The sequence below is a fragment of the Tachysurus fulvidraco genome, chromosome 14 (assembly GCF_022655615.1).
Source record: "Tachysurus fulvidraco isolate hzauxx_2018 chromosome 14, HZAU_PFXX_2.0, whole genome shotgun sequence".
In the NCBI taxonomy this organism is placed as follows: Eukaryota; Metazoa; Chordata; class Actinopteri; order Siluriformes; family Bagridae; genus Tachysurus; species Tachysurus fulvidraco.
In genome coordinates this window covers 6515809-6533229 of record NC_062531.1, presented here as the reverse complement: position 1 = coordinate 6533229, position 17421 = coordinate 6515809, and the positions used below count along the sequence as shown (strand labels likewise).

The window sequence follows — 17421 nt, the reverse complement described above, 5'->3', positions numbered from 1 at the left end:
ACCACAGAGTAGTGTTACTATAGTAATTTAGGAACTGCCTGTAACTGTGCTGTTATATTTATTGCCTCCAAAAAAGCAGGTCTTGTGAGGTGTTCTCGGTATGCTGTGGATAGTATCGACCAAAAGTGCTCCAAGGAAGGACAACAAGTGACAGGGCCATGGGTGCCTAAGGCTCAATGGTGTAAATGCCGAGAGAAGGCTAGACCATCTGTTCCAATCAGAAAAGCTTCTGTAGCACAACCCACTGAAAAAGTTAATGCTGGTTATGATAGAAATGTGTCACAACCCACAGTGCATCACAGCATGCTGTGGGGCTGTGTAGATGCAGCTTTGGTCAGCATGCCCATGCTGACTCCTGTACACCACTGATAGCACCTACTGTACAATGGGCATCTGAGTATCAAAACTGAACCACAGAGCAATGGAAGACTTTTTCTGTTACATCATGTAGACGTGTGTGTGTGTGTGTGTGTGTGTGTGTGTGTGTGTGTGTGTGTGTGTGTGTGTGTGTGTGTGTGTGTGTGTGTGTGTGTGTGTGTGACTTACCTGGGAAAGCATGGCACCATGATGCAATATGGGAAAAAGGCAACGTGATGCTCTGAGCAATGTTGTGTTGTGAATCCTTGCGACTTTCATGTGGATGTTACTTTGACACGTACCACCTACCTAACCATTCTTGCGGACCAAGAACATCCGTTCATGGCAACAACACTTCCTAATGGCAGTGTCATTTTTCAGTAAGCCTTTACCTTACAACTTACAGAACTAATATTTTGGTTCCAGATACATCTGCACACCTCCAGAGGTCTGGTTGAGTCCTCAAAAGGGTTTAAAGGTGTTTTGGTGGCACAAGAAGAACCTATACCATATTAAGCAGGTGGTTTTAAAGTTATGTTGATAAGTGTATATTTTGGACAGAAACCAATCATTCATTCATTTTCTACCGCTTATCTGAACTTCTTGGGTCACGGGGAGCCTGTGCCTATCTCAGGCGTCATCGGGCATCAAGGCAGGATACACCCTGGACGGAGTGCCAACCCATCGCAGGGCACACACACACTCTCATTCAGAAACCAATCAATCAATAAGTAAATAAATAAATCTGTTCTGTGATCATAAAGGTGGCTGTTTTTTTTTTTTTTACAATCATGACCTGCCAATGACTCCTTGCTGGGGATTACATCTTTGAGATGCTATGCCACAGACCAGCAGGGGACTTTTGAGAACACTTGGCTCGTTATCATCACAACACTTTTCTATCTGTGATTTTGCTGTGGTTGCTCAGCAGCGGTGTCTGTATACAATAAACCTGAGACAGGGTAAGACTAAAAGCAACAGTCTAAAAGCTGTGTTTGAGTGTGTAGTATTTTCAGTGTGACCTGGACAGGGCCAATTAAAACAACTGTGTAATGTTTTTCTGATTTATTCCAAAAGGCTCATGGGTTTGACTCTGAGCTTGGAGTTGGATGAATATCAATTCAGGTCAATACCTGCTGGCGTCAGCTTCTCTGCCCTTTTACTCGTCATTGCGGCTGTGCCCTTAACCTCAAACTACTCTGGAAATGCTGTCATGCTTCAAGGGACTTCTCATAAGTCTCATAAGAGCATCGTCTAAATGCCAGCAATAGACCTCAGAGGAGCCGCATAGCTTCGATTTGAATCCATAATAAACATGATGATGGCATGTTTTTGTATCAATCTATAAAGGAAGGGCACTACAAAAATGAAAGGTGTATAGTGCTGGCAAAGTGTTATGATTGCGCTTAAAGAACTATTGTCAATAAAACACATGGTCTCTTGAAAGATAGACTTTACAATTTTCCAAAGCTTTTTTTTTTTTACTTTTGCAAAGCTTGTCAAGGTGAATTAAAAGAAAATTCTATCCTAAAACACATTAAATAACATTTAATGGTTCTGGTGCAAAATTTTTGGTTGGTGCTATATTTTCATGATCACAAAAATGCTGTAAAATGATCTGTCTACAGTAAGTAGAACATATAGATAAGGAGGTGTGAGTGCTGGATAGAGTAAAAGACTGCATTCAACTCTGCATAGCATTCAATTAAAAGAATAAATCTTTTGACAACCGAAGACCACATATTGATAATCAATTTTAATTTCATTCAAGTTCTTAAAACACAAACATTCTGCATTAATTGAGTTAAGCTCCGCTGCAGGATTATGACTCTCAAGATTATGTCCAAACACGAACACTTTGTTCTTTGCTCATAAGATAATTGGGTACAACAACACAATGATTATAATATATAAAAACAAAGTCTCCTTTTTTGATACTCCATTTGATCATGCTAGCGTAACAACCTTCAACCCTGAAATATGATTATTAACAATTATTTTAATTTCATAAGCTAAAAAAAACTCATCCAGGAAGCACTTTGTACATATCAACAATTTGTTTTCTCACAAGAATTATTACATCTATAATGTAAAGTATTAGCAGGTCACTTGCTAGTTGTAGTGAATCAAATAGTGAACTTCCCAAATACAAGATCGCTTCCTAGCAGTTACAGTAGCTAGCAAGCAAATTTTGCACCACAGTATATTTATGCAGTAATAAAAAACTAAATCAGTAAAACCTGTGATAAAAGTGGATTAATAAGATGACCACGTTACCTCAGAATCACTATAAGGTTAAGAATGATAAAACATACTCCAGTAAGTCCTTTAATACACACATTAACACAGTTCACCAAAGCTAATAGCATAGCATAACAGGGGATTAAGGAAAAGTTGGAAAGAGATCATACTGGTGTTCAGTGTGCATTGTTGTGCATATTCATAGATCTTTGGATTAGACAGGATTTGTTAATATTTGTTCATACACTATATAGTTTTATGAACATTAACAATATTAAACTGAGCTCTGTTGAGTCAATGTTACTCAATAAACCCTGGCTGTAATTCAGTATTGTTCCTATATGTTATTGTTTCTATAGTAACAGCTTAGAATTCCAAGCGGTACTGTGACGTAATTCACAAGCGCACAATATTAGCATTAATCTGTTATATTACGAAGTCTTCAAAAACAATCAGAATATGTAGTATATGGTTATTGAGACACAGCAGGGACGAGGCCACAAACACCATATGTGCAATTATTATAGCATTACGAGGCATATAGTAAAGGCATTAAGAATGTTTCAGGAGCGGAACTGTGGCCTCAGATTAGCTGGAAAGGTGCAGGTCAGGGAGTATTAAATATAAACATGACTGAAAAGAATGAACAGCAGAGAAACGGAGAGAGGGAGTTGAAGCTAAGACGCTGTTTACTATTCTAGGCGGGTCACATTCTGCATGCACAGAACAGCGTGACACAGCTGATTAGGACAAACTGCACTAGCCAGAAGTCTTATGGCAAAGGCAACTGGGATGGGCTGCAGTAGCAAGAGAGCCGAGAAGATGATTGTTGAATGTTTAAAAAAAAAACATGAATAAATTTTACGCATAATTGCAATATAAATTATGTAGACTTATTAATATTTGAGTAAACATTTGCTTTAGGTCTCCAGATGAGAATCAACGTCAGTTTTACGTCAATAGTGGCACGGAATTACAACATCCATCACCTGCTACATGCTACACGTCCACATCACACACCAAGTCCCATGATCCCAGACAACTACTTCTTCTACTTTCGGATTTTCCTGTTAGGGGTCGCCACAGCGAATCATCTGTTTCCACCTAACTCTATCCTCGGCATTCTCTGCTCTCGCACCAGTTACCTTCATGTCCTCATTTAACACATCGATATATCTCCTCTTTGGCCTTCCTCTTGATCTCTTACCTGGCAGCTCCATCTCCAACATCCTTCTACCAATATAACCATCTCCCTCCTCTGTACATCTCCAAACCATCTCAATATAGCCTCTCTGACCTTGTCCCCAAAACATCCAACCTGAGCTGTGCCTCCGATGTGCTCGTCCCTAATCCCGTCCATCCTCGTCACACCTAAAGAGAACCTCAACATCCTCATCTCTGCTACCTCCATATCTGCCTCATATCTTTTCCTCACTGCTACAGTCATGATACATACAGCATAGCAAATGGTCTCACTACTGTCTTGTACACCTTTCCTTTGAACATGATCCCAGACAAATAAACCACGTTAAAGCTCAATGAGCACAAGCACTTATTGTATCCAAGCTACGTTCATGTGTGAGTGTGTTTAAGTTAATTAGTCTTAATGCAACCACTTAATCGGCACTTTTATCTGCAACCAGTTCTTGAAAACCAACGTCATACTTTTCAAACTCAAATAACTTCATTCAACTATTCCAATATATGTTCATCATTTAAAAATGTGTACACCAAAATTGTGTTTAATCTCTGACAGAATAAATTAAAAAATTTAATTTAAAATACATGGTTTAAATGATTAATCTCTGATGGTTTTCAACGAAAATACTTTTCGCTAATACTCCAACAACTGCTTTTAAGCATGTTTTAGGTCAACTTTTTTATCTTAAAAAGGAACAACTTTTTTTTTCATTATACAATTGAAACGATTGTTTGTGGTTATCAAACAGGAATGGCACATAGAGATTAGTTTAGAAAAATGCTGGAGAATTGCTTCTGTAATTTTATCCTTTTACAAAAAAGTTAAAGTTTTACTAAGACCATGCTATTGATCCATTTAACCCTTCTCAAATTTGGGCTGAACACCAACTCACACATAACAGGCATTCTTCTGTTCTTCTATTCTTCCTACCCCAAAACAGACACTTTGGCAAACATTCTGCAGCAAAAACATCCAAACCATTTGGAAAAAAATGTAAAAATGCCCAAAGGTATTGCAGCAAGAAAGTGTTCTGGTTTAAACAGAGCCTTAAAAGTCCTCCAAGAGCAAAATACAATTTCTTAGGATACTTAGGACACAGAATTAAAGATGTTTTCCTCAAAGATGATATGACCTGCATATGTACTTTTGGTGCTATAAAACAAGGACAACAGAACCCATATTTATTTTTAGAACTATAAAGTTTTCACATGATGGCTTCATGTTCTTTAAACTGATTTAATCTTGAAAAGTATCTCTTAATAGCAAAGTATATACACTATAACGTGATGGTTTTATAGACCAAAATTGGACATATGGAGTAATATATTATGATGATGGATTTATGTCATTAAGCTCTTTTTTTTGCATAAGCAGACACATTGCAAATAGACTCCCGTTCAGTTTTGTTTAATATTTCACAGTTGACATAGTAAAATGATTAACTCTAACCTGACCTCTAATCTATAACATTAAACTCCACAAATTGTCATACAGATGGAGTTGTTCCAAATGAAAATTTGAAAGTGTTAGACACATTGGTTCTTCTTGGTTTATTCCAAACCTGAGACAACGCATCAATGTACAATAACGAACAGCTGGCTGGAAATCCTAGCAACAAAAATAATACTTCCCCAAGGAACATATGGCAGAACGAAACTGGCTGACAGACACCCAGAAAACTTAAGACGGAGTCAACAGCAGAAATGAAAACTTCTAACCATAAATGGCTGTACAATTCACTCAGAGCATATATATCTAAGTATATATAGTCTATAAGGAGAAACCTCTAGAAGACAGTGTTACAACACTTTTACATTTAAAAAACAAATGGTAAGAAAAAACTTACCATATTTACCTTCATGATTCATGAAAATCCAGGGAAAGATCTTTATCTGTAAAGATTAAACAAATGAAACCAACACCCAATCTGTATCTACAGTATACAGAAAGAATAGTGCTTTAAATGTTATATAACAAGCGTCAAATGAAACTCACATGCTGGTAAATTTCATTATGGTGCCGATCCAGTGAATGAGGAAGAGACACTGGACAAAGCACCCTGACCCGTCAGGATACAAATAAGTCTAGCCAATAGTCAAATCTAATAAAACATGTCACATGTCTTCACCACAAATGACGCAACAGCTTAAAAATAAAAAAATAATTAAACCAAGGTGCCAGGGATGACCAAAAAAATGGCAATGAGTGAAATTATTTTTAGAGTATAAAAACATATTGTATATGTTTTTTCTAAGATCGTAACACAATGTATGAAAACCAGAAATGGTGATGGTGATATTTTTATTTCAGATCTGCAATGATAATTTCACATGAAAAAAGGAGTGGAAAAATTAAACATGCAGATACAGATCAAGAACTCCAGTTAATGTTAGGATCAAAAAACACAATGCGGAAAAAAGTGATCTCATTGACCTCGACGGTGGACGGGTCAAACTGGTATTTCTTGAGATCCCCTGTGATTTACATACATAGCAGTCTGCAGGATTTACACAGAATGGTGAGAAAAACAACTGAAACAATCACTGAAAAAAAATCAGTGAGAAGAAGTTCTGCATCAGAGATCCCTTGTTTACAGGAGAGGTCAGAATAGAATGACCAGACTGGCTCGGGCCAACAGGAAGGCTATGGTAGGTCAAATAACAACTCTTTACAAATGTGGTTTGCAGAAAAGCATCTCAGAACACACAAGAAGGTCGAACCATGAGGCGAATCAGCTACAACAGCAGAAAATCTCATTGGGTTCCTTTCCTATCAGTAAAGATTTACATGAATGTGGGGCTGCAGTAGCTACAGGTTCATCAATCTGGACTGTCAAATACCGGAAAGAGACAAGTTTGGAATCTGAGTCTGTGTCTGCTGTAGGAAGGAATTCTGATTTTGAGAAAAGTTATTCCAGTTTGTTCAGATCAAACCATGAGGAAAACCCCAACTAATTATGCGTCTTAAAAAAACCCATTGATTGTTGACAGATAATTTCCTGTTACTTTAGAAAGACTTTTAGGAAAATTGTTTTAACAACAACAATAATTTGACTGCATTATTTTGACTTACGCCTAATGAAGGAATGTCACCGTGTTACTGTGTGCTTCAAACCAGGCTCAGTTAAAGGTGGAGCTCAACCAGGAAGAGGAACGGAGCTAATGAAGCAGATTAAATTAATTAAATTCACGCAACTTCCCTTTCTTTTGTTGTGTAAATCTTACAGAAAAGTATTTCCTCTTCAAAGTTATTACAGAAATGTTTTCTGTAAGCTTTGGACTAGCGATGTATTACTTAGGTGAAACTTATGACACTAATACATTGGCCAATGTATGAACATAAAAATATTTATATTTAAACACAGAATTAAGCTTACTGTGTCTACATATGGCACTCAGATAGGAGTGGCTGTTTAAGATGGCCGTCTGGTGTATTGGATGCTTGGAAAGATTTGCATTTATCGCTTTCCAAGTCAAAAAGCCACACTAACCTTTGGCTCCATGGTTACGTGGCACAAGCCGGAAACCCATAAAAGATCCTACTTACGTTGTGACTTGTCACACACCTTTTCTAACTGCTACTCAATAGCAGACATACCAAAGGAGTTCAGCTAGTTCACCCGTGAGTTAACCGAATGAGTCAAAAAGCCGCAAATGTATCGGCGAAGCTTTTAATCTCAGCTTTGTATAAAGTGTCACAAACCCGTCCTACCAAACTCAACTCATTGTCTAGGGTTTATACTAATCTACGAAGCTAATAGCTCACAATGTGAACATGACACCTCGGCAGCCCATTCTGCAGACGTACGCCATCCTCTAAAGCAGACATTTCTCATATGTATGTAATAACGTATAGAAATATAGTGAACAGGGATGAAAATTTGTGTTCAATGGAACATCCAAGCCCTTTCCACTATACTTTAAGCCGTTCGTATTAAACCAACAGAGCAAACACTGGATTTGCATGAAATGTGGCCTCCACCCATTTCTGAATTTTATGAGGAAGTGAAAATTTTGCCATTTTTTTGTTTTGTATTTGATCAGAAAGGTCTAACACTTAACTCTTAACTTAACTTTTTATCAGAGGAAAAAAATGGAATTGTGCCTGTCTTGTTGTGTTCAAGTTCAGCATTGAGTTTCATTGACATGTCACACTCCATAGTGGCTCATACTGTATGAAGGCAGACACTCAGGGCTTTAAGAATTACTTTATAAGTACATTTCTGCTCTATGAAATGCGCCAAGTTCATATGCGTTATTTTCAACCACTACAATTCTACATAAAGTTATCTCAGTTAGAAGGCCAGCCTACTGATAAGATGGGTTAAGATATTTTTAAGGCTGTTTCACAGTTAGCTTCTAAGCAATTTCGTCTTTTCTCAACTCACCGTTTTCCACTGACGTTCAGTATCTGAGTAAGGGGAAATCCGAAAAATTCTGAAAGTTTCAGAATGCAGTGCATCTAAGCGACACACTCGTACCGAGTTACAGCAGAGAACCGGCTCAGCTAGTTAGCAATCTAGGAGATGATAAGTGTGATAGTGTTGATGATAAAATTAGCATGAAATTTGATTCTTTGGAAGCAGATAAGAGGGTGAGAGAGGTGAAGTGCTGCTGCATCACTCTCTTTAGGATGGGATGAATTCTCACTGCCTTCTGGGATTGGTTTAGGTCAGATAGTTCATCAGTTTTTTAGAGCTTTCCATTAATTCTCCAAAGAATGTGTACATCTGTATCTCATACAGAACATCTGTAATGCAGTACTCATTGTGGCGATAAGATAAAGTCATGATAATCTCCCACCACTGTATTTCACCCTGAAGCTGCTTTCTTTGAGTGCATATGTGTGTGTTTCAATATGAAGACAATAAAGGAATCTCACACTGTAACAGAAGTGTGCAGGACACACAGGTGTTGCTGATTCTGCACACCTTTATTTTCTGTGCTTTCTTAAAGAGAATTCCGAAGGACAAAAATGTCAGAGGAATTTGATTTGATTCTGTGTTTAGATCATGTGTTTTCATAGCATGTGTGCCAAACACTCTCCATCTGCCTTAACGACCTCGAGAAGGTCAAGTACAAACTCACTTGTTACAAATGCATGAGTCAGCATTCAGTTTGCTCTCATGACACTCCTTCATCATACACTATTTTTTGTCATTACACTTAAAAGCACTTTTCCCTGAACAGCTTTTGAAGATGGCTCCAGCTTCTGGGAAATTGTCACAGATGGTAGCCTAATGCACTCAGAGAATAAACAGCCTCGCAGAGTCACAGTGAGATGAATTACTCCTAAACATTGTCGAGGGGAATCAAACAAACCTGAGCATAAACACATGAAGAATGCTCAGGACTCACTCAAACAGATCCTCTTCCTCTAATTGTGTGCAACAGTGATGAGATCAAAGCAAACCCTCTGGTACAAAGCTAGTCTCACATCAGGGGTCACGTGTCACCAAAGAAGCTTCTGCAACATGATGTGGTTGATAAACACAGGACAATATAAAAAATATAAGGGATCTGTTCTGTGACCTTGACAAAAAACAAAAACACTTGAGTATAATCTAGAGCCTAGATGTGATAACGAGTATAACCTGTCTTTTAAGCTCCAGAGCAGACTTTTTTACCCAGTTCTCGAACAAACTGTTCCTAAATAAATGAGGTCTAGGGAGTCCCAGGGGTCTATGAAGCATGACTGGAGGTGATCAAGTCAATTCAGTCAAACTTGATTTAACTTGACTTGATTTAATAATTTAGTTCAATTTCTGAAAATCCCAGCCACATTATTATTATTATTATTATTATTATTATTATTATTATTATTATTATTATTATTATTATTATTATTACATACATATTATTAAGTTCTTATAGTTATTAAAATGTTAGGACTGCTCACTTCTTATTGAATGGGTTTAATGTAAACCTCAGTAACTCACGAGTTGTAATAATGGTTTAAATAATGTTTCGGTCATTAAAAAGTTTCAATAAATAACAAAGATGTTAGTGTAAACATTCAACAAACTGAACTAATATGTGAATATTCAGACTATGTTCACTCTCAGTAATAAAGGTATGAAACTTTACTTTTTCTTGTCACTGTGGTGGTACCATCAAGGAGACATTATGTTTTGGTATTTGGTTCTTTCGTATTTATCAAAAACTTTTCCAAACCAGTTCACATTATTATTTCACTCGTAATCTTGTCCCTCTTTATCCTCACTTCCGAAATGCCAGGTCATCGTTATTCTTTATTACCAGTGTCAGGTAAGTGTTTGGACCGAACACGAAGAAAAATGCTGACTATCACCTGACTGTGTATGTTTCCATGGCAACCAACCCTTGTGCCCATAACGTCTATTCATTATTTTATACTAGATAGCTGCTGCTATTATTAAATAGTTCTTACTACTATCTAGACTTATTTTGTGTTTATACTTTTCATGACCTAATACTTCTGAGCAGCATTACAGTATGGATGTGTTTCCATGACAACCGACCCTTGTGCCCCATTAAATAATAACCTCTTCTTACACTTTTTGCTAAAATTAAATAATCACCATATAGTGACCATGTATAACCGTGTTACGTAGGTATGCTATTCAGGACCTAAGGAGTTTAGGATAAAAATCAAAGCAGATGTAGTTAAGGGTAAGACGTAGTGCACAAACTACGTTTAATTTGCTTGTCAAGCAAAATTTTTCTGTGGTTGTCGTTGCTGACATCTGAAGCTGTACACTGCGTTCACTCACACCTGTGTACTGTTAATAAAAATGGAAGATGAACATCTGTAGGGTTTCACCATCTAAAGCCACAGAAGTACATTGTTTGGACAGATGCAAATTTGTCCAAAAAATTCTTGTTTTTCCGGAAATTTCTGGACAGATGCAAATTTGTCCAAAAATTCCCTGTTTTTCAGAAAATTTTACGTACTTTGCTTAACTTTTTTCATCTACTAGATGCAGATATATTTTACTTGAAAAAAAAATCAAAAATGAAAAATTAGAACAGTCAAAAATATTTATTCAGTATTAGTAAAAATTGAAAAAGTGATTCCAACCTCACACACCATACATGTTTATTATTATTGTAATTATTATTATTGTTATTATAAGTAGTAGTAGATTTCAATATGCTATATGTTTATTATATAAATATTAGTAATATGTGCGTGTATATTAATAATAATATCAACATATACACATATGAAGTCCTACTGAAATCTTGCTCTTCAGTAAAAAAAAAAAAAAAAAAAAAAAATGCGACACATTTTCTGTAACTACAGAATTTCCAGCATCACTTCCAGCCTTCACCTTGGACAGGTGTGAGTTAAAACTCGCACAACGAGCCGGTAAAATAAACCAAGCGTCAGATTCTTACTTGTATATTGAGTGTGTTGTTGAGATTATGTCGCAGTCAGACCCTCATACACGACTGATTGATAATCCACAGAAATCTACAGCTGGTCCAGTGCGTGTTTGTTTTCTTCCTGCGAGCAGCAGAAGATTGGTTTCTTCTCCAGTCTGTGGTGAGATGTGTGGTGGTGAGATGTGCGTTTCAGAGGGAGTGCACAAGCCCTAAATACACCGCCTCCTGTGTGTACTGCCGCTGCACAAACCACAGTCCCGAGAGCCGCTTTCCAAGTTCTTGCATGTTCATTGACGCGGCAGACGCCCAGCGCAGTAAACTCAGAGCGCCCTCTGCTGGAGACAGCGGCTGAAAAGTCCGTGCAGTTGCGCAGCTATGTTCCTGAGCATGTGCAGTACATCGTTAGATACAGAGGTGAAGTCCAGTCCTGTGTTGAGACTGGTCTAGACAGTCAGTCAGTCATTCTAACTATAAACATATTATTTTGTCCACCACAAACCTGATCCAGCTCACAAAGGATTTGATATTTAACTAAGAACCGGGTTTAGACGAGCTGATGAGAGTAGCACAGATAAATATGTAGGACAACAGCTGCCCAGGACTGCAGTTCAAAACCATGTGACATGATAGAAATTGTGGGCAAAACATATTTCAATATCTTTTATTTTTTTATTTTTGACACGGCCTTTCTACTCTCTTTCAATGAATACGGGATTGTTTGGTTTATCATTTGACTATTGCATTGATGTGACTGGTAAAATTTATTCTAATTTAAGTGACTGCTATATATATATATATATATATATATATATATATATATATATATATATATATATATATATATATATATATATATTCATGCGTGTGTGTGTGTGTGTGTGTGTGTGTGTGTGATATTTATTTATTTATTTATTTATTTATTTATTTATTTAGCTCTTTTTATTTATTTTTTTTTTTTTTTGATGACTCTTATTTTGTAGGCCGCTCGACCGACAGCTGTTTCCGGTTTTTCTTGTTTCGCCGCGACAGACCCTGCGCGCGCACATGTGCAGGTCTACATATTAGAATATGTCAAGGTTAACAAATAAACCTTACAGTTTGTGTCTGTGTTTCCTAAAGAGCGGGTGGAGATGGCCTCAGCGTGTGTTTAAGTCATCTTCAGTCGCCTCCGCAGTGAGGACAGACAAAGTAAAGGTGAGTAGAGAAGTAAAGGTGATTGTTAGATTCTGTGCGCACGAGGCGCTGCTGCCTTCAGATTCAGTGCGCGAGACCAAAACATGTCAGATATGTGGTCAGTCCGTCAGTCAGTCCGTCAGTCAGTCAGTCAGCTCGTGATGCTGAAATGTCAATCTACAGAAGAGAAAAAGATTCCTATTCAACAATGAACATTTTTCCCTGTTCTGAAAAAGGTGTATACGATTCAGAATCAGAATCAGGTTTATTTGCCAATTGTGTTCACACACACACACACACACACACACACACACACACACACACACGGAATTTGGTTCCAGCTCTTTGTGACTGTCAGAAGTACAGACATAAATAACACTCTACTATACAAGACAATGCAGATGTGATACAATAGACAGTATGAGTATTAAATATAAATACAGAATATATGATTGATCAGTTATGTACATAAAGTGTGAGAAGTGCACTGTAGTGTAAATAACAGTATTGTGTAATATTAAGCATTTTGTACAATATACAGCAACAATAATGTGTGTCACACTGATAATGCAGTACTTATAGGTATGAAGCAGGGAATATAATTATGATGAGTTGTTAATCAGGGTGATTGTCTGGGGAAAGAAACTGTTCCTGTGTCTGGCAGTTTTGGTAAACAAAGATCTGTAGCGCCTGAGAGAAGGGAGGAGCTGAAAGAGGTTATGTCCAGGGTGTGAAGGGTCAGTAGTGATTTTCTGGTTCTTGTATGGTACAAGTCCTGGGGAGTGGGCAGGGGGGCACCAGTTATTTTTTTCTACTGTTTTTACTGTGTGTTGCAGTCTGTTCCTGTCCTGTTTTGTTGCTGCTCCAAACCAGATGGTGATGGATGTGCACAGGACAGGTTCAATGCCTGCAGTGTAGAACACCATCAACAGCTCCTGTGGCAAACCGTGCTTCCTTAATTGGTGTAGAATGTACATCCTCTGCTGGGCCTTTTTGGTGATTGAGTTTATGTTGCATTCCCATTTCAGGTTTTGGGAAATGGTAGTACCCAGGAACTTGAAGGACTCCACTATACACCTATTGTGAGGGGGTGTAGTGTTGAGGGGTCTTTCCTAAAGTCCATTATCATCTCCACAGTTTTGAGGGTGTTTAGCTCTAGGCTGTTCTGACTACATCATAGCACCCGCCCGCTTCACCTCCTGCTGGCATGCAGACTCGTCGACATCTTGGATGAAACCAATCAGCATAGAATCATCTGCAATTTTCAGGAGTTTAACAATTGGGTCACTTGAAGTACAGTCATTGTTATAGAGAGAGAATAGCAGTTGGGAGAGGACACATCCCTGAGGAGTGCCAGTGCTGTTTGTCTGAATACTGGAGGTAAAATCTCCCGGTCTCACCTGTTGTTTCTTGCCTGTCAGGAAGCTGGTGATCCACTGACAGATGGAAGGGGTTATAGTGAGCCTTAGGAGTTTGGAGTGGAGAATTTTTGAAATTATTGTATTAAAATCCAAACTGAAATCGACAAAAAGAATCCGGGCATATGTCCCTAGGCAGTACAGGTATTACAGAATATAGTGCAGTCCAATGTTGACTGCATCGTCTACTGTTCTGTTTGCTCCGTAGGCAAACTGTACGGGATTCAGCATCTGTTCTGTCTTTAGGTGGGACAATACCAGCTGTTCAAAGGTCTTCATGATGACAAATGTCAGAGTGACAGGCCTGTAGTCATTCAGTCCAGTGATGGAGGGTTTCTTAGGAACAAGGATGATTGTGGAGAGTTTAGGGCAGGAGGGGACTTCACACAGCTCCAGTGATCTGTTGAAGATATGGGTGAAGATAGGAACCAGTTGGTCAGCACATGCTTTAAGACAGGAGGGGGAGACACCGTCTGGGCCAGGAGCTTTCTAAGTCTTGCAGGCCTTTCCACGCTGATGCAGGATTGTTGTTTTCAGAGTAGCTTATTTTGGCTATTTTGATCTCTCTTGTCAGTAGGTTCCTGGCCTGCTTATACAGGGCTTTGTCCTCCTCTCTGTAGGCATCTTCCTTGGCATGTTTAAAGGTTTTTCAGTTTGGCGGTGAACTATGGCTTGTTGTTACTGAATTTGTAGAAGGTTTTGGTTCACACACACACACACAGACACACACACAGACACAGACACACACACACACACACACACACACACACACACACACACACACACACACACACACACACACACACACACACACACACATCTTCACAAAACCTATGTAAGATGTCACAGTGTCAGTGAGTTTATCCAGGCTGTCAGTTCCAGCCTCAAAGATACTCCAATCAGTGCAGTCAAAACAGTTTTGTAGTTCCTGCTTTGCCTCACTGGTCCATCTCTTCACTTCTCATTTTGACTACATGCTTAGCAGATTTTAGTTTCTGCCTGTATGTTGGAATAAGATGAGCCAAGCAGTTATTGGAATTCCCCAATGCTGCTCGGGGTATAGAGCGATATGCAGCCTTAAGAATTGTGTAGCAATGATCCAGTGTATTATTCTCTCTTGTGGGTCAGTTAATATGCTGCCTGTATTTTGGAAGTTCAAGTGTTAGTTTTTCTCTGTAAAAGTCTCCAAGGATGATGATAAAAGAATCCAGATTTTTTTTTTTTTGCTCTAAGCCAGATATTTGGTTTGCTAGGTTTTGCAGTGCATCACTTACGTTGGCCTGCGGTGGGATGTAAACTCCAATCTGAACAAATGAGGAGAATTCCTGCTGTGAATAAAAGGGTTTACAGTTCAACGTTAATCTTAAAGCAGATTCTGCCGCCTTTCGTTTTACCCGATAGCTCTGTACAAACTGGTGAAAAAGTGTCTGGAGTGAACTGCCCAATGTTAAGCAGATCTTCTCTAGTGTAAGTTATCACAGTAGGGTAACCAAACACACAGACAGTAAACAAAAAGAAAGAAAGTACTAGAGAGAGTCGTGCCGAGGCTGCCATCCGTGGTAGTAATCTGTATAGTGCACCTGGATGTTCCAAATAAACTGGACATTTTAGATCAAATGCAGGTGGAACTAATGTACTAGCCCAAGCTTAGCCTCATTAGCTGACAGATTTCCCACATCTAAACTAAATGTCATTTCTCCAGAACAATACAACACCACAGCTCACAGGACTACGTAAAGTGAGGATACACAAGTGTGCGACTGAGAGCAAATAACAATAAGTACACATGACAGAGCTATAAATTCACAGGATAGCAGAATTAATCTTGTGTGTTAAAGCTAGTGCAATATGTATTTCTAAATGCTCGGGTGTAGAAGCAGCACTACAAGAGCCTTGTGATATTATGTGTCTAATAGCAGCATCATAAAAGGATGGAAGGGCAGTGGTAGCTATCAAGAAGTTTTGTGTAGTCCAGATTTGTGGTAGGAGGAAGCATTGTGTTGTGTAAACTGGATATTTGTTGAAAAGGTATCCATTGTTGTGAAGTCTGATGGTGGTAGCGTGGATGCTCTGGAACCTTCTACCAGATGGCGAGAGGGGTCGGAAGGGTGAAACTACATGAAACTAACCTGTTTTGCTTTTTTATTTTTAAGCAGGCAAGATGTGGATTTTCTAGCACTAACTCAGCAAGACCAGAGTGTAATCCAGCTGCTTCCTGGGCCACCAGAGCTGTAAGAGTCACTTTCATGTATTAATGAAGCCATAGAGACTTAAGTGCAGTTGTACGTCTTTCTGGATAAGGGCATCTTTTGATTTAAATGTAAATTTCATGTCAATTTAAATGTAAATATTAAATAAATATATGAATAAAGTCTTAGCTCTCCTAAGATTCTGATGAAAAGCGAGTCTGGCTTTATTGTAGCTGTCTCCATCGTGTGCTACAGTGGTACAGTGATAGGTGTACAGAGTACTTGAGTTAATGTAATTTACTTTAGTTTTCTTTAATTATTATAGATACTAATAACTGTTATAAAACTTATTAGTCTGAATGGATGAGCATGTGGGAGCTTATTTGTTAATACAATTTGAAATGCATACCAACTCTTATTTCAGTGGACGGATGTTGCACATGGACAAAGAAGAGGACTTTATTTGACCGTTCCCCTTGCAGAAGAAAACACACTTCAGTCAAAGTAAATCAGTTCACAGCCTTCAATCCCTGTTAATTAAATCTGTAAATACACCTGAAATTATATACATAAAACAAATGATATAAAGTCTTCTCATATTACAAACATCTTTATTTAACCAGGATAAACTCACTGAGACAAACTCATTCTTTTGCAAGTGTCCTGGCCAAGAAGGCAGCACTAGACAAAAAAATGTAAAGACACAACAAGAAGAAATACTACATCAAAATAAATACATAGTTCTATAAAATCTACTGTCAAAGAAACATCTTCCAACATGACTGTACTCAAAGTTAGTCACTAAATTGTTCCATGTTAATGGGGTATTACATTTTTCCACACCTTGGTCCAAACAAGAATAATAATGGTTACATTTTTTGTAATGGTTTACAGAAATAATAGATGACAATTAAATAGGTAATATTAACCCTTCAATGTTTTTGTTTCCCCACTCTGTCTGTGGCAGAGAACTGACCGAATCCGTCTATGAGAAGCTGGTTGAGGAGACGCTGGATGCACTAGCAGAATTTTTCGAGGATCTCACTGATGAGAGCTGCACTGCGCCTGACTATGATGTGGTGTTTTCTGTGAGTAAACAAAATGAAATACTAATATATAAAGCAGCAAAAACTTCTGCCCTTCAACCCATGAATACATGATGCAGTTTATCTAAAAGTCCACAAGGGGCCGCTGTTGATGCAGAAATCTAATTCTAACTCCCTGGTCTTTTGGTGATCAGCAGCATGTCGTATTTTTTTTTTCTCTTTTCTTATCTTGATCACACTTTTCATACATGAAAGGAAGTGCAGCTTCATGGTGTACTTCCTTTGGGACTTGCTCAAGGGCAGTGTCACGTTTAGGTGTTCAGCTACAGGCTCTCGTCTGGCAAACTCAGTCAGTCATAATACACTTTTATTATGTATATGTGTGTGTGTGTCTGTGTGTGTGTGTGTGTGTGTACAACATTAGAAGGA

The 17421-nt window shown here is 38.2% G+C and overlaps 2 protein-coding genes across 7 annotated transcripts in view; one reads left to right on the top strand and one right to left on the bottom strand.

Moving 5' to 3' along the window:
• pip5k1bb (phosphatidylinositol-4-phosphate 5-kinase, type I, beta b) overlaps window positions 1–11864 on the bottom strand; it is a 43860-nt gene extending 31996 nt beyond the window's left edge. Inside the window, exon 1 of one of the 5 annotated variants that reach the window (XR_003438477.2) lies at window positions 11179–11864. The gene's annotated coding sequence lies outside the window, so the exon portion shown is untranslated. The remainder of the gene's footprint in view (window positions 1–11178) is intronic. The other 4 variants (XM_027133170.2, XM_027133169.2, XM_027133172.2 and 1 more) reach the window with 4 other exon arrangements.
• A 356-nt stretch (window positions 11865–12220) lies between these two features.
• The window catches only part of fxn (frataxin), a 14449-nt gene continuing 9248 nt past the window's right edge, over window positions 12221–17421 (top strand). Inside the window, exons 1-4 of one of the 2 annotated variants that reach the window (XM_027133210.2) lie at window positions 12221–12360; window positions 15911–15988; window positions 16371–16450; window positions 16914–17034. In XM_027133210.2, the coding sequence (XP_026989011.2) occupies window positions 12235–12360; window positions 15911–15988; window positions 16371–16450; window positions 16914–17034 (405 nt within the window). In that variant the 5' untranslated portion in view covers window positions 12221–12234. The remainder of the gene's footprint in view (window positions 12361–15910; window positions 15989–16370; window positions 16451–16913; window positions 17035–17421) is intronic. The other variant, XM_027133211.2, reaches the window with a different exon arrangement.